Source organism: Strigops habroptila, chromosome 2 (assembly GCF_004027225.2).
Source record: "Strigops habroptila isolate Jane chromosome 2, bStrHab1.2.pri, whole genome shotgun sequence".
Lineage (NCBI taxonomy): Eukaryota > Metazoa > Chordata > Aves > Psittaciformes > Psittacidae > Strigops > Strigops habroptila.
Window position 1 is genome coordinate 101,459,883 of NC_044278.2, and position 26,006 is coordinate 101,485,888.

At 42.8% G+C, this 26,006-nt stretch overlaps 1 protein-coding gene across 9 annotated transcripts in view; it reads left to right on the forward strand.

Annotated features, from left to right (window-relative positions):
* Window positions 1–26,006, forward strand: part of KATNAL1 (katanin catalytic subunit A1 like 1) — a 43,899-nt gene that overhangs the window by 7,913 nt on the left and 9,980 nt on the right. For 5 of the 9 annotated variants that reach the window (XM_030477445.1, XM_030477448.1, XM_030477446.1 and 2 more), the window contains 6 exons: window positions 212–295; window positions 1,337–1,512; window positions 11,613–11,773; window positions 13,727–13,886; window positions 20,761–20,885; window positions 21,389–21,494. In XM_030477445.1, the coding sequence (XP_030333305.1) occupies window positions 1,351–1,512; window positions 11,613–11,773; window positions 13,727–13,886; window positions 20,761–20,885; window positions 21,389–21,494 (714 nt within the window). In that variant the 5' untranslated portion in view covers window positions 212–295; window positions 1,337–1,350. The remainder of the gene's footprint in view (window positions 1–211; window positions 296–1,336; window positions 1,513–11,612; window positions 11,774–13,726; window positions 13,887–20,760; window positions 20,886–21,388; window positions 21,495–26,006) is intronic. The other 4 variants (XM_030477447.1, XM_030477452.1, XM_030477450.1 and 1 more) reach the window with 1 other exon arrangement.

Consider the following 26,006-nt stretch of genomic DNA (forward strand, 5'->3'; position numbering starts at 1 on the left):
GCTCAGCCTGAACTATGTGCTGCACCAGGCCCTGTGCCCTTCTGTCTCCCCATCTGGCTCTACCCCTCCTTCCCTCTTTCTTCTCAGACACTTTGGTCTTGCCAAAGCCTTGATGTAGGTAGTGGACCACGCTCCACCTCCTCCCCCTTGGTCAGGGCAACTCTCTGCATTGTGTAGCTATGAATGGTAATTTTATATTTTTGATTTCCAGAGGTTTATATCTGGGTGAATGTCAGGGACCACACACGTCCTGAGTCAGAGGACAAGGGAAAGGAACTGATGCTCTTTTTGTGTGGTAAGGACCTAGACTTTGGGTCATGTGGGATTCAGATAAAAGGGCAGGCACTGCTTCGATCTTGAACCTTAAATACAAGCCTAGGCCAGGTTGGACAGGGCCTTGGGTGACATGGTCTAGTGTGAGGTGTCCCTGCGCATGGCAGGGGGGTTGGAACTAGATGATCTTAAGGTCCTTTCCAACCCTAACCGTTTTATGATTGTAACATTGCTTACTTTTCAGTGTGTGGTCTAAAATTGCTTTCTTGAATGGTTACTGGGAAAAGTACAGGTTTGCCTGAAAGTCATGCTGCGATTTACTGCTTGTGTAAAAATGTTAGTAAAATTTGTAAATGTTAAATTGTTTTGGGGACTACGGGAAGGTGGTACTTTGGGAATCACTGTTTTAAAGAATCTTAAATAGGGATTGCTAACTCTGCCATAAATCCCAAAGCGACATGTTAAATTTAATGAAAAAACTCAAGTCAGCATGTGGATGCTGGAGTACTTTGAAAGAATATTTAAACAGAATGAGGCTCTCAACTTTGTCTATAGTAGAGCATTCATTCAACCATGTCGTAATCTCATTAGGGTGAGGGCTCTTGAAAGTGCTAAGTGCAGATTTCCCTGATGCTGCTTGGCACATTTAGGCATGTATGTAATACAACAGTATAAAAAGCAATTTAATACCTCGTGTGATTTGTGATTCATGGGTTGATGGCTGCTAATATATTGTGGTGATCTACAAATTCAAGTTTGGCTTGTTTGGTTCAGTGTGGACAGGGCATTTAATTTTCTTGCACTAATTTAACAGGACTGGGGCCAAAGGCAGCAAAGAAGTTGTGTTTTTATCACTACAAAAGAGTTAGGATTCATGATCTGAAACCTTAGGCTAGTAAAGAGATACTCCAGAGCTAAATGTTTGAAAAAGAGGGGGACTGGACAGGAACGGCGGGTGGAAAGACACAGTTCAGCTATAAGAGAAAAACAAAACTAAAGTGTCACAGCCTGAGTTACTACAGCATGTACAGTTCATTTTTCTGATTATTATGTTCTCTTTTAGATTTCTGAGTGAAGATGAATTTAGCAGAGATTTGCGATAATGCCAAAAAAGGAAGAGAATATGCACTCCTTGGGAATTATGACTCTTCTATGGTATATTACCAGGGTGTCATCCAGCAAATCCAGAGGCACTGCCAGTCGATCAGAGATCCAGCAATTAAGGGCAAATGGCAGCAGGTAGGGTGAAATAAGGTTGCCTTTATTCTGTCACTTGATATTTGAAAAACACACTATGCTTCCCAGACCTTTTAAAATGTAGAGGACGTATCTTTCAGTTAAGCTTGCAACATTTCTTTTACAATATTATGTTGATATTTATGGGAAAATAATTTTTGTGGTGTGTTCAAAAGGAACTACTTTGTTCTGATTGAGTCTGGGTTTTGGTTGTTTTCTCTCGGGACGTCTCTCTAATCTCTAGTCTGTTTGTGTGTGATTGCATACTTTGGAAAGACTGTTTTCTGAGGACTTCCTTTTGCTATTATATCTTTTGACCATCTGATGTCCAGTAAACTAAGACGTGGATGGATGGGTTAGCATCACAAGAATGGTTGTCTGAGTAGCAGTTAACTGTAACACTACGATCTGCAAATTTGAATCAGGTTTCTAAAACTCCAAGTAATACTCTTCGCCTGAGTCTTGCACACGTGCATCTCCCTGCTAAGCAGAATACTTTTGAAGCCAAGGAAGTAATCTGTAGGTGAAATGCAAGAATCCTCATTTAGTACTATCAGTATTTAAATTTTCCTCACATTTTGTGGTCCCATTTTTCATTACACAAAATGTGTTCCATCAAAAAAAAAAAGGGAGGATAAAGATATAAAAATGTATTAAAGAATAAAGAATTCACATTGCATAAATATAATGTTTTGAAAGATGAACATATCTCCTATAAAAAGTGATTTTGCAATAAGTAGCTGAAGAGGTGATTTCAAGAAGAGTTTTTGTAAATATCATATTTAAATGATGTCACTTAAAAACAGAAGCATATTTTTCCTTTTCATTGCAGGAGCTGCTTTGGTTATGGTTTTGTGCTTGAAATATCTGACATAAAGTGTTTGTGTACTGATAGCTCCAACACTGTTAGCAATCATTTCATAACGACAGTACTATTCATAGGTTTATCACACAACTGTAGAGGTCTGCCTGCTTATTAAGAGCTTGTCTGCAAATCATATGCATGAACAAACAGCAGTGACAGTGCCTAGCTTTCCTGTGCTGTGATAAGCTGAATGTTGTGTAGGAGATATTCACATTCAAGTATTTGTATTTTAGCTCTTCCCCCTGCCAGAGCATACTGATTCCAGTGTTCATGCCCCATGTGTCCTTAGTTCCTGACAAACTTGTAGCTGACGTGAACATAGAGCATGAGGCTTTCCTCGTTCTGCAGCTGCATCACTGCCTTGTCTTCACTTACAGTATTTAGTGTTTCCTCTGATTACATCGATTCTTCCATTAAACTTTTAACAGCCCTTACCTTGTTAAAGTTGTGTGTTGTTTGAACAGAGAAGCGTGTGCAACACGGGATGCAACACAGGATGCGTGTTGTACATTGGAGACAAGCCTCAAGTGGAAAAGGACCATTAGCACAGTTTCCAGGATTATTCCTTGGGGAAGGCAGCTCGCTCCTTAGCGGAAGATCTGAAGTTGGCAGCTTCTCAGAAATTATCCCTTTTAGGTGAAAACAGAATGGTCCCTGACTGTGTCCCATAAATGCTTTGGAGAACTGTCCCCAGAAAGATCAGCAGCAGGTGGGGCAGCGTCTGTCACGCCGTACACTCATGTTAATTCTGAAACTTCCCAACACAGTGGTGGCAGATGAGCTCTGTCACAGTATTGCTTTGCCATTACTGGTGCCAGTCTTGGCTCAGGGACAAACACCAAAAAGTAAGCAGGATGGTTTAAAAACCAGAAGGGCTTTATCCCCAGGCTCTTTGTCTTCTCATTCATTTATAGGACTAACTGGGAACAAAATGATGTAGCCCTGAGAGCAAACGATGCAGCCCTGGAATCATTAGCCTTTCCATACCTGCACCTGAATAGTTTGGTGAGACCTGTAGAGGTAGACCTGCTTTTGATAAATAATTGTTCTTTCTCACTCCTTGAGACAGACTAAGAGGGAGTCTGATGATCTGGATGTTAGCACTGTTTTCCAGCTCCAACAGTGGCTGCATCCAAACTGTCAATCACATTCAGTAGCTGTCTGACAGACAGCCTGGTCTGAAAGGAATTAAACCAAAAGTTGGATCACAAGAAACGCTCATTCATAATAATAGTGTTTAGTTTTTTTCTTTTTACATCATTCTCATGAAAGAGTTATGCCGCACATGTAAGTTCAGCAAAATTCAGGTCTAACCCTCTTGGTACCAGTAATGTGCAGAAGCAACAGATTCACAGACCTATATGCTCCTTGCAAGTGGTACGAGAAGCAAAGCAATCCTTAGGTCATGGTCAAGGGGGTGAATGCAGTTGATTTCTACATGAAATTCCGTCTCCTCTGATGTATGCAGCTAGCCTGTTCTTTAGGTTCTTAGGTTTCTCCATCCTCTGAAGAATCTGAGGAGGATAATACTACTGGTACCTTCTGGAGTGGAGTTTAGCAATCTCGAGCAGACACTGGCTAGGTAGACCTTTTATTGTTGGGAATGATCCACAGTGTGAATGTCCACGTAGATATGTGCTTGAAGGAGAAGATTGTTACTTAATGCAGTTATTCTCTGAGATGTACTGTCTGCATGCACTTTCACAATCTTGAACCTTGTGAAGGATTCCTGGGACACTGATGCTGAGGGGATCTGCCAGTATGAAGCAGGTCCTTCCTTTCTGTACGTTTGTGTGCAGTGCATGAGCAAGGTGTTTGTCCTAGTGGTGCTTCTGAGGCAGTGAACTCAGTTTCAGGTGTTTGTATACATGTTCCCTCAAAAGTAGGAATATTCATATGAGTAACATCTCACTACATGCCTTTTTACAAGGGCATGTAGTGATAGGACAAGGAGGAATGACTTTAAACTGAAAGAGGGTAGATTTAGATTAGACATTAGGAAGAAATTCTTTAGTGTGAGGGGTGGCGAGGCAGTGGCACAGGCTGCCCAGAGAAGCTGTGGCTGCCCCATCCCTGGCAGTGTTCAAGGCCAGGTTGGATGGGTCTTTGAGCAACTTAGTCTGGTGGAAGGTGTCCCTGCCCGTGGCAGGGGGTTGGAGCTAGATTGTCTTTAAGGTCTCTTCCAACGCAAACCAGTCTATGATTCTATGATCTCAAAGAATAGTTACAGCCGTGGCTCTGAGGCTGACCAGCTCATACCTGCTACATGAATCATTACTCTCCATATCTGGCCACTTCTCTACAGTGGGTGCTCCATCCTGAACAGGTACCTCATGCTGGGTAGGTCTGTTTTGTTGCCTTATGCACTAGAGAGGATTTTCCCAGCAGTTTTTTGAGCAATGTAGAGCAGAGGTGAACCAGAAGTAGTTGGGATTTTTGGTCAGACTCCCAAACACTCTTCATCTCCCTCTCTTTGCTTGGGTGTCATTGTTTACAAATTCTTGCAGGTTGCTCTGGACAGAATAATGTTCTGTACAAGTATTTGGTGACTTGTATTTCATGCTGCACAGTCAGACAGCTTTAGCTTTGCAGCTGGGCACCCTGATTTCAAGGGTTCCTTGTGCTTGGTGCTGATAGGAGGAGGAATGTGAACACGTATCATCTGCTCCCCTGGGAACAACTGACTGGCTCAGTTCCACTTCATGCAATACTGCTTCTGGAACTTCAGAATCAGTGCTGACAGGAGACAGGGATCATGTCATTAGTCTGGTACAACCTGCAGAGCTTCAAAAGGGCAAAAGATGCATCCTGGAGGGTTCAACCAAAGCAGCAGTGTGACAACATAATAATTCCTCTGACTCTGGAAAATTCATTGTCATTGATTGTCCATCACTTGCTTGGCTTGGGGATGTCAAGGGTGACCTGCTCTTGAGACCCTTATTTGTTTTGCATCCAGGGGGTTCCCAGCTTGCTCTTGGGTGGCTGATTTAGCTCCATTCTTAGCCTCACTCCTAGGCCTATGAGCTCATTTGGAAAAGTTACTTCTTTGTTGAGGTTTGGCTGACATGTAGGCATATTCGTCCATGTAAATGCAGGCTGGGACTGGAAAGATTCAAAATCAGAAGCAATTGATCTCTTTTTCTACTTAACAACAGTAAAAGGTAGGTTTACCGCTACTGTGAACTTCACTTGTGTTGACATTCCCCCTGTTTATTCTGAGAGAGTTTCTTGGCTGGTGCAGTTTTTTACTAGACAGCTGGCTTGTAGGGAAGAGCTGCTTCAGTGACAGTTCAGCAGCTGCAGAATGACAGCAGAGCGTGCCCCCAGGAGATAGTACTGGCTCACAACGAGGCCAGCGGCTGTCGAGCAAAACCTGCTGCATGTTATAAGCGTGAGAGCACAGGAGCTGGGGCAGGAGTTCAGTGATTCTCAGGGCGCTGGGAGCTGCCAGCAAGGCACCTTTCTGACCATGGTCACTGGAGCAGGTGATCTGGTGCACTGTGCTCTTGCTCAAAGAGTAAAGCATAATTTTTACTTTTAGTTTTTTTTCACATTTTAAACACACTTTAATCAGTCTCTGCTTCTGTTGCTTTTGCATCATGCCTGTTTTAGTACCATTCCATAGATTACTTCCTGAGTAATTAAAGAATGTAGTGCAAGTAACTCATGAACAACTGTGATTCCAGGAGCTGTACTTTGATTCCACGGGATCAGGCTGGGTTACAGAGCATCCGTTTTGGGAATGGGTCAGGGAATTGTTATTTTCACTGTTAAAAAAAGGAGCTTGTTGAATAACTAGCACTAATTACAGGCAGCAATTCCAGGTTTGGTAAACACTTTTATAGAAACTTGATTGTTTTCGTTCCAACATGATATAATTAAAAAAACCCTCAGCACACATTGTATTTGCCAAGGTACAAATACCCATGCTTATTGCTGTGGGAGGTTGTGTAGAAGTACAAGCTCTGGCATAGCAAATAAAAGCTTGTGATGTCAAAGCTACAACAGTTGCCAGATTGTGAAATACAGAGGAACTCCCTGAAATGGGTTTTGGAACTACCACTAAGAAAGAGTGAACTCAGCTCTTGGTCACTGTGGTTTATATCCATATGTTAATGTGTTTTCTGCTTGGTTATTGTAAATCCTTAGGACTGGAATGTCAAAACAAAGTTCTGGGGCCACCCCCTGGGCTGAAAGGCTTTTTATCAGGCTTTCCAACACCAGCCAATGCCCACGATGCTGCTTCTGTGGAGCAGGTGCTGTGGCTGGTAGGGGTGGCTTGTGTATCAGAGTGTGGCTTTGGGAGCAGGCAGTTGCACACAGTAGCTGAACCCAGTTAACACCCAGAGTGGCCAAACTCTTCCCCACCTAGTCTTCCTTCCAGCTGCACCAGCTTCTTTCCCTCCTCTGCACCCTGCCATTCTTTTCCCTGGGATTCACCTGATCACAGGGTAGCGAGGAAGTACAGCTTTCTAACCCAGTCCTGTATTTTCTTTTTACTCTCCTAGGCTAATTTTGTGCCATTTTACCAAGCTGGGTTACTGTACTGTGATGCCAGAATTGCATCCAGAAAGGCAGTGGCAGGATGTGGGTGGGTAGAAAAAGAGAGGAGGAGTGGGACCTTCCTAGTTGGCAGTGGGGAGCTGTTAGCTCAGCTATCTCCTGAAACAGCTTCAACATAGAATCATAGAATTATAGAATCGTAAGGGTTGGAAAGGACCTTAAGATTATCTAGTTCCAACCCCCCTGCCATGGGCAGGGACACCTTGCACTAAACCATGTGGTCCAAGGCTCTGTCCAACCTGGCCTTGAACACCGCCAGGGATGGAGCATCCACAACCTCCCTGGGCAACCCATTCCAGTGCTTCACCACCCTCACTGTAAAGAACTTCTTCCTTATATCTAATCTAAACTTCCCCTGTTTAAGTTTGAACCCATTACCCCTTGTCCTACCACTACAGTCCCTAAGGAAGAGTCCCTCCCCAGCATCCTTGTAGGCCCCCTTCAGATACTGGAAGGCTGCTATGAGGTCTCCACGCAGCCTTCTCTTCTCCAGGCTGAACAGCCCCAACTCTCTCAGCCTGTCTTCATACGGGAGGTGCTCCAGCCCTCTTATCATCCTCATGGCCTCCTCTGGACTCGCTCCAACAGCTCCATGCCCTTTTTATGTTGAGGACACCAGAACTGTACACAGTACTCCAAGTGAGGTCTCACAAGAGCAGAGTAGAGGGGCAGGATCACCTCCTTTGACCTGCTGGTCACGCTTGTTTTGATGCAGCCCAGGATACGGTTGGCTTTCTGGGCTGCAAGCGCACACTGCCGGCTCATGTTAAGCTTCTCGTCAACCAACACCCCCAAGTCCTTCTCTGCAGGGCTGCTCTGAATCTCTTCTCTGCCCAGCCTGTAGCAGTGCCTGGGATTGCCCCGACCCAGGTGTAGGACCTTACACTTGGCTTGGTTGAACTTAGGTTGGCATCAGCCAACCTCACAAGTTGATAAGGTTGGCATCAGCCCACCTCACAAGCGTGTCAAGGTCCCTCTGGATGGCATCCCTTCCCTCCAGCGTATCAACCGAACCACACAGCTTGGTGTCGTCGGCAAACTTGCTGAGGGCGCACTCAATCCCACTGTCCATGTCGCCGACAAAGATGTTGAACAGGACCGGTCCCAACACCGATCCCTGAGGGACACCACTCGTTACAGGTTTCCAACTGGACATCGAGCCATTTACCACAACTCTTTGCGTGCAGCCATCGAGCCAGTTTTTTATCCACTGAGTGGTCCATCTATCAAATTGATGTCTCTCCAATTTAGAGACAAGGATGTCATGTGGGACAGTGTCGAATGCTTTGCACAAGTCAATAACCTAAAGCTTTCTTCAGGCTCTCTACAACCTGAGTTGAAGCCCCCTGAGTGCTCTGGCACCCAAGGGATGGGTGTGATGGGGGGCAAAGTGACTTGGTGAGTCCAGACCAGTGATTTTCCCATTTGCAGCCTTCTGAGGTTGCCCCAGAGTAGCACTGATCACTCAAAGATGCTGCTCAGTCACCTCCGTAATTACAGCACAGCCCTTCTTGGCTCACATCTGGGTTGTTTCTCAAGTGCAAGGAAAATTTTTCTGCACCTGATTCATCTGACTTGGTTTCTTTAGGGCCTCTAGGAATTTACCAGCTGGTTTTCCTTTGTGGTCCTGCTGTTTGAGTACACTGAGGGTTTTCTGTTGGTTGGTTTGCCAGGTACTGAGTAAGCGCTAAGGGTGTGTATGTCAGAGTTTGGTCTGCTTGCGTCTGGCCAAAAGATGGCCAGCAGTTCTTAGTTTTCAGCTTCCAAGGCATCAAAGGCTCACTTTCAGTTTTCAGATACCATCCTCTTTGCTGGTCCAGAGAGCTGGGTGACAGCCCTCCAGCCCTCAGTGCTAGCAAGTTGTTTTCCACCAGCTTTTCTGCAGGTTTTGGAAGGCTGATAGGAGGAATGCTGTCTGTATTCCTGGAGCACTGGAAGTGGCTGTCTCTTGCGGAGCAGCGCCCTGGAGGATTTATGCTGTATCATTCCTTTGTACCTCACAGCAGCTGTTTGGCTGGATTTATTTTTGGACAGGAGGGATGTGTGTTAGACAGTTTGAAAGAACCAAGTCAGTAATCAATCACACTTGTAACTCACACATGGAAGTTTTTGCACTGGGAGATGTGTCTGCTGATTGTGTGATGAGGAAGCAAAGAGAGCCAAGCAGGCAGGAGCAATCCTGCCCAAGCTGGATGTCCTGTGTCTTTGGAAAGATAGAGCTACTCCATCTGGAATGAGCAAGAAGGCTGTTTTGCACTGTTAATGGTCGACTTCTTTCTGTTCCTAAGGCTCCTTTTGTACAAATACATGTGGAGCTTCTGGTGAAGTAAACGCAGCGTTGCAAGAACTGTGTGGGGTCTTAGGGATTTACCCTTTACTTTGCCTTTGTCCTTGCTGGTATTTTGCTGATGACAGTCACATATATTCTTCTTCTTAAACAGGGTTTTAAACCAGAGAAGGATTTCTTTGTGCTCTGAAACCTCCTAATTTGTCCTTGAAATGGGAAAATTCCTGGAAAATATTACAGAGCAGAACAATGCACTGCTGTGGGGTGCACCTGGTAGTATTTTAGAAGAACTGTAGCTTTGAGAGAGAGGTGACGTGTGTTTGTTACTGAGTGCTGTCAATTTAATCATTCATTCTTTTATGCACCTTACCCATCAGTTATGTCAGAGAGTGGTTTCTGTCTTGAAATTGCCCCACCAAAAGTGGGGAGCTGTTGCTGCTGCTGTTTGAATATGTAGAGTGGGGCGGGTGAGGAAGGATGCCATTCAGAGAGGGGAAATGAGAGTGAAAGAGAGAAATGGGATGGGCAGGTGAAAATCAGGCTGGAAAGAGGCATGCTTCTGAAAGCGTGCTGACAAGGCACTGTGCCCTGCACGTGCCCAACATGGTTCATGTCCAAGCACACAGGGAGACGGAAAGATCTTGTGCTAGTGGCCACATCTTTTCACCAGTGAGCAGTGTTAGGAGGAACACTCAGAAGATGTGATGCTGTTTAGTAGTAGTTCTCTGATTTGCTGCTGTTACTACCTGAGCAGACAGGCGGGATTTGCAGACCTCCATTCCCCTCATCCTCTCCATTAGTCAGGATCTGCACGGCAAAGAGAGTCAGGTCATCAGGCAACACTGTTGACGTGCTGATACTGTCCTCAGTTGCCTTCCTCTATTTGCCGCAAAGTGAAGTCTGGTTGCGGCATTCCCAGGCAGTGTTTTTCCTGGCTCTTTTTCAGGTGTGTGCATGACATGAGCACAGCTGGGTGTCTCGTGTCTTTCCGTGGCTTTCTTGTAAGCTGACTTCAGAACCTGGCTTTTGGTTCAGCATTGCAGTGTATCCTAGTTGTAGCCTCAATGGGTAATGTTCCTGGTGGCAGCCTGCAGATATCCTCACCCTAGTGTTTCTTCACGAGAGGCTTGTAGAACCTGCGTGCCTTTCCACTGGATGGAAAGGTTCAGGTTGTCTCTGTAGCTCCAGCTGCGAGCCCATAACAGACAAGATCACACTGGCCTAAGGCAATCCTAGCTGCAGAGTGCCAATACTGATTTCCAGGCGTGCACAGTGATGCATGAATTAGTTTTAGCAGTGCACCAACACTTCAGTGAAGAGTGACACCTGAGTGTTATGACCCTCAAGCAGGTAAAAACCAAAGTAAGCATGGAGGTTGATCTCACAGGATGGAAAGCATCGAGTGACAGGAGGAAGACTGGTAAGACACCGTACAAGTGCACTCAGGTGAATCCTAGCACATCTTAAGCTAATGAACTGAAAGCTTATGCTTCTGAGCAAGAATGTGCAATGCAGTTTTTGGCTGCTGGTGTGTACTAAGAACTGGTGACCTTAGCATACATAACTTGAGCTTGTAGCAAGCCATATCACTTAAAACTTCACAAATTTCTACAGAGAATTTATTTCCCTAGGCTTCATGGAAGAAAATTGAAAAGAAAAAATATCAAGTAAATAATCTTGAAATTACTGCAGTAGTTCTAATTCCCTGGCTAGTGGCAATAGAAACTTCAAGTATAAAATTCAGCTGCACGATTCTGCAACCTGATTTCTTTCTGAGACATAATTTCCTCTCATTTTTATTTTACTTACTTTACTTATTTGAACTTATGCTGTAGGGTGTTAACGTTCTGATTTTCTGTTCTGATCTTTCCAATCCACCAAAGAATTGGCTTGTGCTTTGACTCTGTTGTCAAAGTTATTTACAAAGTTAATTTTGTAATATTATATTTTAATGTTTTAGCCAGGTTTATAACTAGGACCTTGGAGATTGTAATCAGAGAAGTTCTTTTAGGCCAGAATAGTAGCAAATATGTTAATGATCTGCCAACAGCACCTTTACTAGCATAAAAATATGTGTATGTGTGCATACGTGTCAACATGCACACATAAATCTAAGCATCAGCAGAAGTTACGGAAGAATGATCCCTGCATTAGCAATCATGTCTGGTCATGACATTGACAAGCAGGAAGAGGAACTCAACAGAGATGCAATTGTTTGTGCTGCTGTTAAAGATCTGTTGTCAGCCCGACAGGTCTGAGGGTTGTGAATGGAAGGTCTTGGGAGGCCCTACATTTGAGGGGAGCGTATGTTTTGAGGCACTTTCTATGGTTTAAGAAAAAAAAAGATTGAATTGTAACAATTTTTAAATGATGTATGTGTTTCTCAAGGTCCGACAAGAATTAGTTGAAGAATATGAACAAGTTAAAAGCATTGTCAACACTTTAGAGAGTTTTAAAATGGACAGACGTGCAGATATCCCTGTATCCTGTCAAGATGAGCCTTTTAGAGATCCCGATGTTTGGCCCCCTCCTGTTCCAGCTGAACACAGGTAATGAGGCTCAAGCAGAGTGCTTGAATAAAGTTGAGTTACCATAATTTTGTGTTCTTTTTTAAATGCATTTGTAACGTGCAAATGACATTTCATTTAGCCCTTTGTCATTTGTCATAAAGAATAAATATAATAAATTGGGAAGGAAAAAAGTAATTAAAATACAGTTGGATTTACTGCTGAAGTTCTAAAGCAAGTCACTCCTTTATTCTGGTAGGAGTGAGTAGCCAGGTGCCTGCAGCTAATGTGCTGGAGAGGTAAGTGGGCTTTTGGTGACACTTGCCTGTCTCACGTGCAGGGAGAAAACTTCTCCATTTCAGTTTATTTAAGCAGTTGAATTCACTGATGGCTGAGGAGCCAGTAAGGAGTTAGAACCTAAAGTATCTTCAAGGACATGGTGGCTAGAAATCACTCCCTAACTACAGATAATATTACCTGTGTTTAATCCATCGGTTAGTTTTATTGCTACACGTGTTGTGTTATACATGGTGTTTCTCTTCTGTAACCACCTTTAAAGTAACTTTAGTTAGCTAATAGTTTTCTCAAAAAGGATGCTTGTGTGTTTTCTGAAATCCCTATTTTCACCCTAATAGAGCTTGGCACAGGTTGCTGGAAACAACGAATCCAATTTAAAAACAAGACTAACATTTATCATGCCAACATTTTTCTAACATTATAATAGTAAGGAATTTTAATGTGTGTATACTCACATAAGCAAAGGAACAAAGTAAAATGAGAGCTCTCGGGAAACAGAAAGAAATGTTCTGCTATTATTCTGGCCAAGTTTATTCGTAAATTTATGTGCTTTATTATTATCAAACATCTTTGCTTTTGAAGATACCCTAAGGATGTAAGTGTAAACTAATATTAATACTATTTACTTTTGTGAGTGGTAGAAATGATTATTAGACTTTTTGTGGTAATGTTACATGACGTGCAAGATGTATTTATTCTTCTGTCTTTCTTGGAGGTAAAGGCCAATTGTTCATCTTTTTTTAAGCTGAAATTTAAATCTTGTGCACAGAAGTAAGGAAAATCAGCCACTCTTCTATGCTGTTAAGTTTGATGAAAATGTATACAAAGCCAAATGTAGCGGTTGTATCCACAGTGCATTTAAGTATATACTCTTTCTAAGCCATATTCCAGGGTGTGTTTTTGGAGTTAGCAATTTTTGAGTTGCTCAAAACAAGGATCAGTAGAAGATTGAATAGGGGACTCTAATTCAAGTTGGGTGATGTTCCTGGCTGTTTATTTTAGTTCTGTATGTCAAGTCCAATCCCTAGAGCAAAATTACTGTGATACCTCTCTAAAAACCAAACTCTTTCTCATGCCACTGCTGAGTTCTCTTTGACATTGTGGGTGATGCACGCAAGTACAGGTGGTTGCAGTTGGGCTTTGTTTGCTTTTGCTTTCTAGGAAATTTGTACATTTTGACATTTTCACGAAGTCAGAGGTAGGAGGATTGTTTGAAAATTCTCCCTCCTTTGTTTTGGGGCCTGTCAAAGCTATTAGCCAGCTTTTATTCTTTTTTCTTAAACCACAGATGTCATGTGATTGTGTTGAGTTTGTGCATATGAATATAGCCCAATATGATCTCCTGGTTCGGTATCAGAGGAAACTACGATTTGAAGACTTACTAAATTGTTTCTTGTTACATGTGTGTTGGTTTGTTGTAAGATTGGTTAGGAGTACTGATCATTGTGAATTGTCTTTTTTTTTTTTGCACTGTTGGAACTTTTGTTTTCCTTTTGTATTTTTTTTTCACTTTGGGTGTCAGACAGAACCATAACTACACTGCTGTATTTGCACATGTAGGGAGGTGAGAATTAGGGGCTTGTCAGCTTTAGTAATAACGCACTAAGGGAATTAATGACGTATTAGAAACCTTCCTTCTAAATGTTGCTCTTTTTTCACTGTTTTTAGCATGTTTTCGTTGTGGTTGCTTATTGTTAGGGCTCCACCTCAGATCAGACGTCCCAGCAAAGCTTTGAGGAAAGAATCACCGGGACTGCAGCCCCGTGGGCCTGCGGGCAGAGCACACATGGTATCCAAGGGTGAGAAGCCTGCAGGCAGCCGCGAAAGGGAATCGAGAGCTAGAGGAAGAGATGACAAGGTAAGAAGTGGGAAGGAATGTGTGTGGGAGGAGTTGTGATGCAGCAGGTGGCAAAGGGAAGCATTTTTAGGTTTAGTTATTTAATACAGATAATAATAAAAAGCCACAATAATCCTGTGCAAGAAAACTTGGTGCTTTCCTCTTGCCTCACGGACAAAGCATGTATCATGGGGGTATTTACTAACAAATGACACCAAATTAAGGAAAGTTCTGTCATGCTTGCTCAGTCTTGATTTGAGATTTTTTTCATAGGGATAGGAAGGAAGCATGGTGGCCTGTTGCTGGGGGTTTCTTATCATCTCAGCCCACGGGCTTGACTCTAATCTGTCAGTGTCAATCAGGCATAAAGTCCCTTCTCCTCCTTCTCCCCCATCCTGTGTTTTGATGTGTTTTGGTGGGGTTTTTTGTGGGTTGGTTTGTTTGTTTGTATTATTTTATTTTTGTATGTTTTTTTTGGTTTGTTTTGGGGTTTTTTTTTGTTTTTTAAATACAATTCAGGTCTTCATTAAAGATTTCCATGTAAAAAGTGCAAAAGTGAGACCAGTGCCATTTCTAGACTTTAAACATTATGAATAAAGTTCCACAGTACCATTGCCTCTGCCATACCATAGTAAAATGCAGGTGTTCCTAGAAGTCCATGACAGTTCTGTAAATGCACTGATGCTAATTAAATCTGTGCCAAATTATTTGAAGTTATATAGTTGAAAATGATGTGAGGGAGACGTAGTAAAAGCAAACTCTTAGCAGCTTTCATTTTCTTTAGTTTATGCAATGGTTTTGTGTTTATTATAGTGTTTAGGAAGATGCTTCTTGGAAAGGCTTTGTTTTAAAAGAAAAACAAAGAAATAAGCTAGAACAAGTTGGAGATTCTTTTCTTTGAAGACCCATGAAAAAGAAGCAGCACTGAAGTGAAAGAGAAGGGGAAACAGTGATTCACTATCAAGCAGTGATGTCAAAGGCAGGACTGTTCTGTGGCTCAAAAAATAACTGTGTGCAAATTGCTGTTTCTGAAACAACTTGCATTTTTAAATTTAACTGTGGAGTCATTGCCAGGAACCTGAGGAATCTGTGATATAAATGATACAAGTTGAGAGGGTACTGAAGCAGCTTTGCTTTCCTGACAGACAGAGATACGAGAAGCCCCTTCCTATGGGAGCACACAGTATTGTACAGATCTTGATAGATGAATAAGAAAATATTTAGGGCAGTTTTCTTCCAAATGAATTTGTTTAGTCCCTTCATGACTTTTCTGTTACAGGTTGATTCTTCACAGTGCAAAAAGGGCTCTAAGATACACTTTTTCCATCATTAATTGTTTTTCTGATACACAGGAAAAGTATTAAGCAATCCCAGCCCTTATTACCATCAGCAGGTAGGGCCAGGCACGTTTTTAGCAGTGCCACTGAGTGACTGCACAGATGAAGCATTTTAGAAATCTCTCTACCCTGGACCAGTAAGATTTAAAACAAGAAGTGTGCATCCTGCAAGCTGTGAAAAGCTTGTGAAGATCTATGAAATTATTTACAGTTCTGCCAGCTATACAGGAATTGGAGTCGTCGTGTGTGACAGGTTCACCACATGTGCTGGTATAAGGCAGCCTTCAAAGTCTTAACTCTAATGAGGGTGAACTCTGCTCTCGAACCTTTCCGGTGATGAGCATGATAGGGCTTTACTATATGGAACCTACAACAACATGACTTGTACAATCCTTGTCTCTGGGAATAATGTGATTAGCAGCACTACTGCTGTGAGGTGGAGGAAGAGTCATGAAGGTGTTCCATTTAATGTGGTACATTTTAAACACTACTCTTACCTGAATAAATTGGTCACTAGGTGGCAGAAGGAAAATATGTCTACTCTTCAAAAAATACCAATGCCTGTACTCTTGGTTTCCCCTTTGCCTACCTACTTGGTGGTTATTTTAGTTTCTTTGGGGTATGTAGATGAAAATGACCCCGGGTTACAAATTCTCATGTGTTATATGACAATTTTGTGAGGGATCCATGATTTTACTTTGAAGAAAATTTTGCGTAAAAGAGGAAGTAGCCAGGCGTGGGAAGTGAAAGCAGTTAATGCAACTTTCCATATTTTACACACAGGCACAGAAATAGGTTTAACTTCCCTTTCAGGCTTATCCTTTCTCAGTTTGCAAGTGGGTATGTTCTTCAGTTTCTGAACTTAAAGCTACCTCTGTAGCCTAGTTATGTCGAATCAAAGAGGTTCAGTAACTCTTCATGTTCAGTTAAAAGTAATAGGGCAAAACTGAAGCTTCAAACCAAGTAACCAGGAATCTCTTTTCTCACAGTAAATGGTTCAGCTCTGTAGTTCTTGGGTTTGGGGGGTTTGAGTGCTTGGCTAGGATTACTTAGCACCTGTAATGAACTTGGATGCCATATCCATTTCCTAAGATGTTGGTTGCAATGTGAAAGGTTGTGCGCTGTCCTGGCTATAACACTGCAGTATGATATACATATGTATTTGAGATATTTTTCAAGATGAATATAGGTATAGTATGTATGTTTTAGAAGTGTTTTGCCTGGAGGCAAATGCCTTCTTTCAGCATTTCTCCTTCCCAAACTATATAATCTTTTCATTCTGACAGTAACCATCTTGGGATAAGGAGTTTTAACGTGACTCTGCCTGTAAAATGACCTTTTATAGAGCTATATAAAGTAATTTTGAACTGCAACCCATCGGATAGTGTTTATCCACTAAACCCTTGTATTTACATGTTCCTTTTTCTAAAATACTGCTTTCAAGTGCTTCTTCCCTCGTAGTTCCACTGGAAATTATTAGGCTTGTTCTCAGAGTACCTTCTGATGGATCATCGCCAAGAATTTTAGCCTCTGTTCAGTAGTTCAGCTTAAAGAGGCAGCATGAATGCTATCTGTATGTCTTTTAGAAATTGCATAATACCATATCTAAGCACTGGAACACTTTTTTAGGAGTACTCTTGAGATTATTTTAGATGGTCAGTGCATTTGGTGAGAACAGTAAATAGTGCAAAGGGTATGAAATAGCCAAGGTCTGTGCTGCTATGGCAGTGAAGTGAATGTTAAAATCGATGAAGATATGACTTAAAATAAGTCTTCTTTTTTTTTTTTTTGCTTGATTATTGTGTCGTGTGTCATCAGATGTGAGATGAAGTAGTCACATTTAGGTGGAAGCATAGACCTCCATGCACTGGGGTTGGAGGGCTGCATAATCTCCATCTGAGAATACTGAAACAACTGTAGGTGAAATTGCAGGGTTGGGAGCAGAGATTTCCAGTAAAGTTTATGGGATCTGCTGTTGTTTCATGTGAATGGTGAGTTGTGTTGACTGTGCCTGTATTCAAAAGGGGAAAGGAAAAGTGCTCCAGGCAACTGGAGTTGTTAATTTTATGTAAGTAGTGTACGAAGTTTTAAAGCAAATTTAGAATGGGTGAAAAGTTAAAGACTTGGGATTAACTGGAAAGTGGAATAAAGTGATACACGGTTTCTTAATCAAAGGTGTTGCCTTTGCTAGCACTTTCTTTAGAGTTCTAGTTAATATCTTAAAGAAATTAATCTACCTGGATGCTATGTGTGAAGCAACTAGTTAATCTAGTGAGTGTGTGGCGTGGAAGAATTCTAAGAGTGCGAGGAATTAGGCAGCAAGGGGAATGTAAACAAGTGCTACTGAAAGAAAAAGTACCAGTCAACTGGCAAAGCATTTCTGGATTTCATCAAGAGTAGAGATCGACTCTTGTTTTATATTTAAGTTAATGACCTTGGCGTAAAAAAGGGACATGCCCTAATTAAATTTGCCAATGATACTGAGTTGGGAAGCACCATCACCAGAAGTGGTGAATGAGGCTGTTGCAGTGGGAGAATTGGATGACTCTGTGCTGGTGTTGTGAAAATGGGATAATGTTCAGCAGTGCAGAGCAGCAGGCTGTGTACTTGGAGACTAGAATGAGGATTCTGCTAGAATGTGGGAGCTCAGCGGTAGAGGAGAAGAAAGATTTGGACTTATCAGCAGGAGTCCTATCAGGCGCATCACCTTTTCCTGGCAGTGATGGGAAGGGCTGGCTGCCGGAGTGAGGCACAGCCAGGTGCCACCTTTGGCTACGGCAGCAAGCGGCAGCAGGTGAACCTGGCATTAGTTGTTCAGCGTTTGTGTGTAGTGGGAGGAGCCTGCAGCAAAGCAAGATTCCTTCAGGACCCAGGTTTCAAACCTGCCTGATTGCAGCCACCACGGTTATCCTACGTGATTGATCTGTCTGAGGTTGAGCGTAAGGTGCCAGCATGATTTAGCCATGGAAATAAATGGAAATGAAATCCCAGGCCCAGTTTGCTGAGATGTTACCGTTATCAGAGGCCCTGGTGAGACAGCAGCTGGAGTATTTGGCATGCGTTTCTACAACTGTGCATAAGAAAGGCATATTAATATTAGAAGAAGGGCAAAAAAAAAGGGCTGCCCAGGTGAGCAGGTAAATGTGTTCAGCTTGTATTCCAATAGGAGGCTTGGTTGGGCAAATGAAGGTAGAGCATGTACATGCTGTGAGTACATCAGAGTGGTGGGCACATCAATGAGATAACTGCAGGAACTAATGCATGAACATAGTGCAAGAGCAGAGACTCATTAATGTTGGAAATACAGTTTTTGTTCCAGTGGGTTAGTGCAGGTCTCATAGCTCTTCCTGATGAAAAGCCCAGCAAATTTCTAAACTTGTGTAGGTCAAAACTTGGCTGACTGAGGAGGGATTGCCAAGGGAATGGGAGCAGACTTCTGCAGCCCTGTATACCTCTGTCTGTTGGCACACCTTCTTAGAGAGAAGCCATCACAAGCAGCTTTATTCGAAGCTGTTTAATACCACAAGAAGAGATGAGGATATGACTGGCAAAATTACGCTTACTCCTGCTGCCTGTGTGATTGAGGTGGCTTTCTTTTTATATTGTTTTTTCTAGTCCTGCTGGCTGAGGATTGCAGGTTGAACAATTTGGGAGCAATGTTCATAATCTTATTACCTGTGAAAACTGTAAATAGTTTAAATCTTGGTTTAATTTCAGAACTAAAAAAATAATGAAAGGAAACATTCAGTGTCACTAAACCGATAGCCACGGTGATGCTGAAAGCACACCTCCCAGTGTGCCGCCCTTCTCCCTCCGTGGCCGAGCCATGCTGCAGGGAGCAGGAAGATCAACCGTCCCAGGAAGAGCGAGTATCCCAGCAGCAGGTACTGGGGACAGGGGCTCAGCTCTTCCTTCCCCCTTCTGTTTCTATTTATCTATTTTATTTATGTCATTCCACAGCCCTGCTCGGTGTGGCCTGCAGTGCCTGACTAGGAAAAACAGTCTGTTGCAGAGGGAGAGACGTGTGTAACAAAGACGGACAGCAAATACCTTTCATTTCATTTCATTGCCATTTCCCCCCCTTCTTTTTTTTTTTTGTGGTTACATTTGGATTCCATTTTCACTCTCCTGAAATCTTCCAAACACTCCAGGGCTTTTTTCTCCATGTCCATTTCTAGCATTTTATGCTAGACCATTAACATTTTTGACACCAGCTTTTTGTCTGAACACAACTTTTGGCTTCATTTCCATTGCAAAAAAACCTGACCTGGGAGTACTAAACAACACAGACTTCACTTGGAAACAGGAAATAAAAACAGTGGGAAGACAAAGTGCTCCCTCACAGGCCTGGTGGGTACATGGCGACTGGGAGGCGTGTAATCTCCACCTTTTTCTTTTTCCACTGCGAGGTTATTTGTGTGTCTCCAGCTGCCTCTCAGCCCGCCTTTGCCTTTTGTCCAGCCAGCTGGGATTCTGTAACTTGCTGCTATGATAGTGTTTAGAAGCTGAGTTAAGAGTCCTGAAGTAGCTATCTACTCAGATTCCTTTGGTAAAACAGCACAGCTACTTTTCAGACACTGGTGAATGGTGCTGTTGTGGTGGGAGGGGAAGCGGTTTCCTTCTGAAGTGGGAGAGGAGGAGCAAGAGCCCTCATGCTTCAAAGGGAGAAGGTTACTTCGCTCCCAAAAGCTTAACGGCACTTTGGAAGCATTAACCAGGAACTCTGGGCTTTTTGGGACAGAGGCAGTGTGTGGCTGGGTCATTGAATAAGCATTGGCATGCTGCAGGAATTATTGTAGTTCAAAGAAGTCTGAGTGAGTTGAGAGCTTCTTTAGAGCTTTTGGTGCAGCCCTTAAATAAATATGACCTTTTAAAGCATTGTAGCTGTGGTGCTGGCCTGTGAATGAGGTGGGGAAAGTAGGTAGTTTGCAATTGAGGAAAGGAGAAATTGGTGGGCAGGATCGCTTTCATTAAACAAGGGAAAAGAATCTTCTTGGATTTCCTCCATCAAAGACGATGGGTATAATCCTTTTCAGTGATGAGGTGCCAGTTGTTTAGCTCTGGCAGGTAGTGTGGCAGGTGTAGCATCTTCACAAGATGTTTTCGAGGCTCTGGTTTTCAGCCAGGAGTTGATGTGGCATTAAGTCGTGACGCAGGCTGATGTTTGAAGCTGTTCCTGCATTCATCCTGTTGGCTGGACAGGAAGTGTGTCACTTGGTGTCTAAAGAGTTTAGTGCTGTTAAGGGAATCTGGTTTGCTGCTTTAAAACCAACCAGCCCATCCACCCACTGACTGTTGTACGTAGTGAGCTCTGATGGGATTTTATCACTGTAAGCTTCATCTCTGAAGAAAGCATAGATATCTGGGGACTCTGTGGAGTGTAGAGTGTGAACACTCAGGTTTTGCTGGCCATTGTGCTGCTGAGATAGCTGCGTTAAAGCTTGATGCCTTCCTGTGGCTTCTACAGAGGTGAGCCAGACAATATTGCTGTACACTGCTAGGAAAGGATATGTTGAAAGAATAATGTCCTTATGAGCCTGTCTGACTTTCACTTCTAGGGAAAGAAAATACCCCAGGAAGTTGGTGATGGGGAAATTCCAAAATTTGATGGAGCGGGTTACGACAAAGACTTGGTCGAAGCGCTTGAAAGGGACATTGTGTCAAGGAATCCAAGCATTCATTGGTATGAGGGACTTTGTCAATTCAAATGGTTTTGTTAGTGTGAAGGAGAGAAATTATCCTTCTTCTAACTCTTAAAACAGGGAGCTATCATAATCTTCTACAGATAGGCAAAACGCGGTCTTTTGGTTTTAACAGTTTATTAATTTGATGGCAGTTAAGCTTTTGTTGCTAACCAATGTAATGTGCAATACATCCATTACAGGTATTGCTGAAATGAAAGTACACTCCAGAGAACTTTAAAGATACCACTTTGGTGTTCACATTGTTCAAAACAATTTTTAATTAAGCAGCCCTGGGTAACTTGAGTTGAAAATAATTTTTTCCCTACCTTCCAAAAGTGGATTCAATTTTAGGTCACCGGATTATAGGAGTGCTCACATGGGGCATATACTGGCATGCTAAAAGAGATGGTATGAAGTGAAAGGCTGTTCTGTTTTTCTTGTATAAAAATAGAAGAAATATTGTTGTACAGGAATCTTACACAGGTTTCTTCATCTTGCACAGGGATGACATAGCAGATTTGGAAGAAGCCAAGAAATTATTAAGAGAAGCTGTTGTTCTTCCAATGTGGATGCCTGATTTTTTCAAAGGGATCAGAAGACCTTGGAAGGTGGGAATTTATTTGGTGTTTTAGTAAATGGCAAGCTGTAGTTGTGCTGCTGCAATATGTGTGGATGCCTGAAAAGGCGAATGGGAAAGATCAAGAATTTCTTCATGAAATCATCTCATAATGATTCATGGTCTTTTCTAACCCTAAGCATTCTATGATTCTGTAAAATGCACTGAAAGAAACAGCTGGGAGTGTATGCAGGCTTTACATTAAATAGTAATTCTTTTGTATTTACTCAGTCATAGCTTGTGGACATTATCACACTTTCTGTATGTCAGCCTGTACATGTGGGCAAACATATAGGGTATATTGACAGAAGCAGAAATGCTTAACAGACAGCTCTGCTAAGGATTATGGTGGCCGCTCCTCAACACTTCACAGAGGAAAGCAGTCCTTGCACTGTTTTATTGTGCATGTGCCAACTGTCTCAGGCAGCAAACTGCAGGCTGGATGGTGCAAGGAAGCAAGGAGAAGAGGGGGCTAATCTGAGACATGATTTAGCTTTGCAGTTACACTTGCAGCTGGGCATAGTTACTGCTGGAGTAGGAGAAATTCAAGTGGGAGAGTGAGCTGCAAGAAGGGGAACAGGTAAGGTGTAGGAGTGAGCTGGCCTGGCTGATGGACCAGGGGTGAGCCCAGTCTGGGCCTTGCTTAGAGCTAAAATGGAAGAGGAGGGAGGAGGTTGTTGAGCATTTCTGTGAACAGAAGATAAAATTATCTTGCTTTTGTTGTGGGATGGATTGACACATGTTTAGGGAATAACTAGTCACAACACAAGGACTTTCTTGTTACTGAGAAGGATTACTGCTGCAAATTGTCTGTTATTGAGTCTGCAAGGCAATGGCATGCTTAGGGAATGCTGTGTACGTGAGCAGTTTCTGTGGTTTAGTATGCAGTTTCAGCAGCATGTGTCAGACCTTGCATTACGTGCAGAGTTGCCCCGTCTTTTCCTGCTTGGTCCTTGTACTTATCTGACTTATGCTTAGGTCTGACCCTCAAAGCTGTCCTCCTCCAGCCTGAGCCAGTCCCAGATGCCCATTATTCTGCTTATTTACAAAACAAAGCCCTGCAGGAACTAATGAGTGGAGGACTTGTCATTCTTGGGGCTCGTGGTGTCTATGGACAATAAAGAGGGGAAGTTGGAAAGAGTGGAGGCTGACAGCAGGAGCTGGGAGGTGGCTGCTTGAGGGCTGTTCATGGAAGTTTTAGGGTGTTGCAGGGGGCAGCCCAAATGTAGCCCCAGGCTATATGGCCTTTGGGGTTTAGTGGTCAGTACCAGTGGCCTGGAGGTTAATCTCGAGGTTAACCTCAAGGTTAACCGAGCTATTGGCTTAGACAGAGTCTAGATATCATGGGTTATGAGTGTAGGGTAAGATTTTATTGTCTTTTCAACAGCTGAATCTCTCTTTTCCTCTTGGCATAGAAGAAGTTATATCTATACCCTTATAAACTACAGGGGCCCCGTCTGTCCAGTCTTCAAAAACTTTTAAGGGAGTGAGGAGCTGCTATGCTTTTTTCATGTATTAACATACCTAGAGGATGTAGTGGCCATCTGTCTTTTAGGCAGGCATCTCAGCAGACAGCAGGGAACATGAAGAGTGCCACTGGCCTCGTCTCTGCGTGTTGTGGCAGTGGATAAAGAAACAACAGCCTGGTCCTTTAAAGAGTTACAGTCTCTATCTGTTTGTGTGAGATTATCTTTTCCTACTGAGCAGTGTCGCCTCTGAAAACGAGGTGGTTGTAGACATGGAAAAAATTTAAGATTATTTCCTCTCTTCAGTCTGCAATGCAAATTGATTTCTGACGAGTCCATGAAGAGTCTTCATTGTTAGCCTTTTCCCTGGTGACTTGTGAAGCTGTAACTCCCCTGAATTTATTTTTCATGCTGAACAGCATGTATTTTCCCTACTGTTGACCTCTGACTGCGCTACAAGGATGAGAAGTTTTGAAGGGAAGAGTGTTTCTTGCAGTAATCAGTATAGCAGCAGGCATTTTTTGAGCCTAGGCATTCAGGACAATAATTCAGGGAAAAGGCAGCCAAATCTGTTTTTGGATGTCCAGACTCTCCTGAGAACAATTCCCAAGACAGCCCTCACAGTTTGTGCCTGCATTCAGAGGACGATGCCTTGTGTGAAGGAGGCAGCTGTCTTCCCTGATTCACCGCAGGTGCTGTGTAGCTGCAGCCATAGGTTTCTGAGGGTCCATGGGTTTGCTCTTTCTTTCTCTCTGAACTGTTTTGTGCCAAGAAGGCCCAGTTGCTCGCTGTGCTTCCCACTGCTCTGCTAGTGATTGTTACAACAACAAGAAGTAACCCTGCAGTGATTTCATCAAAACACTTGCTCCCTGCGGTGCATTTCAGCTTCTTATTGAAATACTTTGGATTAACAGCCTTAGAGGAAGAATAAAGAAGTCTTTGTGTTTGTCAAGGATTTTAACTAGTGGGTAAGTGGCAGCCTCCTAGTTCGCAGAGAGGGAGAGAGCGCAACTTGATCCTATGTGTTTCTGTTTGCAACCATGCATATCTTGTTTTGCTGAGAACTCAAGTTCTTTTAACTGGTATTGCTATCATCTTCATCCCCAGAGAGCTTGGTTTTCCCCTGGTTTTCCACCTGGTGTGGCTGCTTTGCACCAGTGTTATGTGCATATGTAATACCACCAGTATCACATGCAATGTAGCGCTCACTGTAATAGTAATGCAGGAGGTGCAAAGCGATGGGCTTTGATTTGGGCACTGAGCAGCATGTGTAACTGCAGCCAGAATTTGACCTTCCATAATAATGGAGGACCAAAGCAATATCCAAAAAATTATGTTAGTCTCGTGTATCACCAGGCCCTGCATAAAACACGATTTGTCAAACACAGGGGTCAAGTCTGATTTGAATTGAGGTGCAGCTTGTTTTAAAAATACTAAATAAAACCATTTGAAACTCAGAGAGAACAGTAAGTCATCTGACCTGCATATCACAGGCTGAGTAATTTTCACCCAGTCACTCCAGGGTTGTACTTGCAATATGATTATAATATCGGTCTGACTGTGCAGCAACTCAAAGCACAGTATATGTCTGAATGTTCATGGGGAGAAAAGGAATCCATTTAATTTTTATGCTTGCAGCTCTGGAGCTTAGGAAACCTTGGGCAGCCTGAGGAGTGACATTGGGCTGTTAGCTGTATGGATGGTGTGTGAACATTTCTGACTTAATTTACCGATGAATGTATGTTCAGCTTGCATTAGCTAAGTGTTAAATGGCAATAAAGGTATTAAGAGTTAATGGAAAATGGAGTACAGAGAGGCTATTGCTTTTGAATAGTACATTTTTGAATAATTGTCTTCCCGGTTGATTTGGTTTTATAGATCTCTTCCATGTCATTCTTTGTGCTTTTTGAAGTAAATTTTTGTGAGGAACAGATGAAATCTAATTTGCTATGTGGCTTGCATTTAACAGATATTTTATTGCTGTGGCATTTTATGTAAGTTATTAATTGCAAAGCCCATTATGATGTGCAATTCTAATTCTAGCTAATTTGATTACCCTTTGCAAGACAGTACAACTTTACTTTAGGAAACTCTTGTTAGCATGTAATAAGATCTTGCAGTTGAGAGGGGAAAAAACCCCCAAGCTGCTTGGGCACTACGTTTTCATAATGCTGTGCTTAAAATCACAGTGCCCTATTGTAGTGCTATGCAGGCATGGAACAGTGTGGCATCCCTCGGCAGCACTGCTGCTGAAAGGGTTGGGAAGGCTATCCATAAAGATAACCGTATTTAGAAATATTATCAAGAGTGATTAACCAGTCTCAGTGCTACAGTCTCAACAGGAATCCTGAGAGCACTGTGTGTCTAGCTAAAAACCTGCTTGTATGATGATGGGTAAACGTGCTGAGCTGCAGGGATGTGTGTTCCTTACTCTTTCTTTCAGATAGACCACAGGTGGAAAGACAGTCTGATGGTGTAGGTGCCAACCTGGGACTTAACTGTAGTTCAGTTTTCTAGTTTAAAGCTTTCTGAATAATCACTGAGGCTCACATTAGGCTTTTGTAGGCCTGAGTGGTAGTCCACATGAGCCACAGTTGCTTATCTGTAAAATAGAAATAGCAGTGCTCTTCTGCCACCCATCAGTGTGGTGAGGATGGTGTTTCAGCCAGGAATTGCTAAGATGCAGTAGTATGGCTGTAGAAGTACTGAGATGGAGAGATTAAACACTATGACAAACCATTGTATTCAGTGAATGCTCCCATGCATACTTAAATGTAAAAATCAGATCGTCAGGATTTTTTGGCAAAATGTTTTCCTACAGAAAAGTGCTCTACTGAGGGAACACGACTTTCTGCAAAAGTATTTTGGTTTCTGTAAAGGGGCCTTTGTTCCACAAAGAAGAATTCACTGTCTTCATCTGCCTGTGCAGCCCCTCGTGAGTTGGGAAAGGCCTAAGTTCAAGTCCGGGCTCTGTCTGATTCAGAGCAGGGCTGGAAATCTGTTGTCCACTTCCCAGGTGATAGGTGCAGCAACAGTTA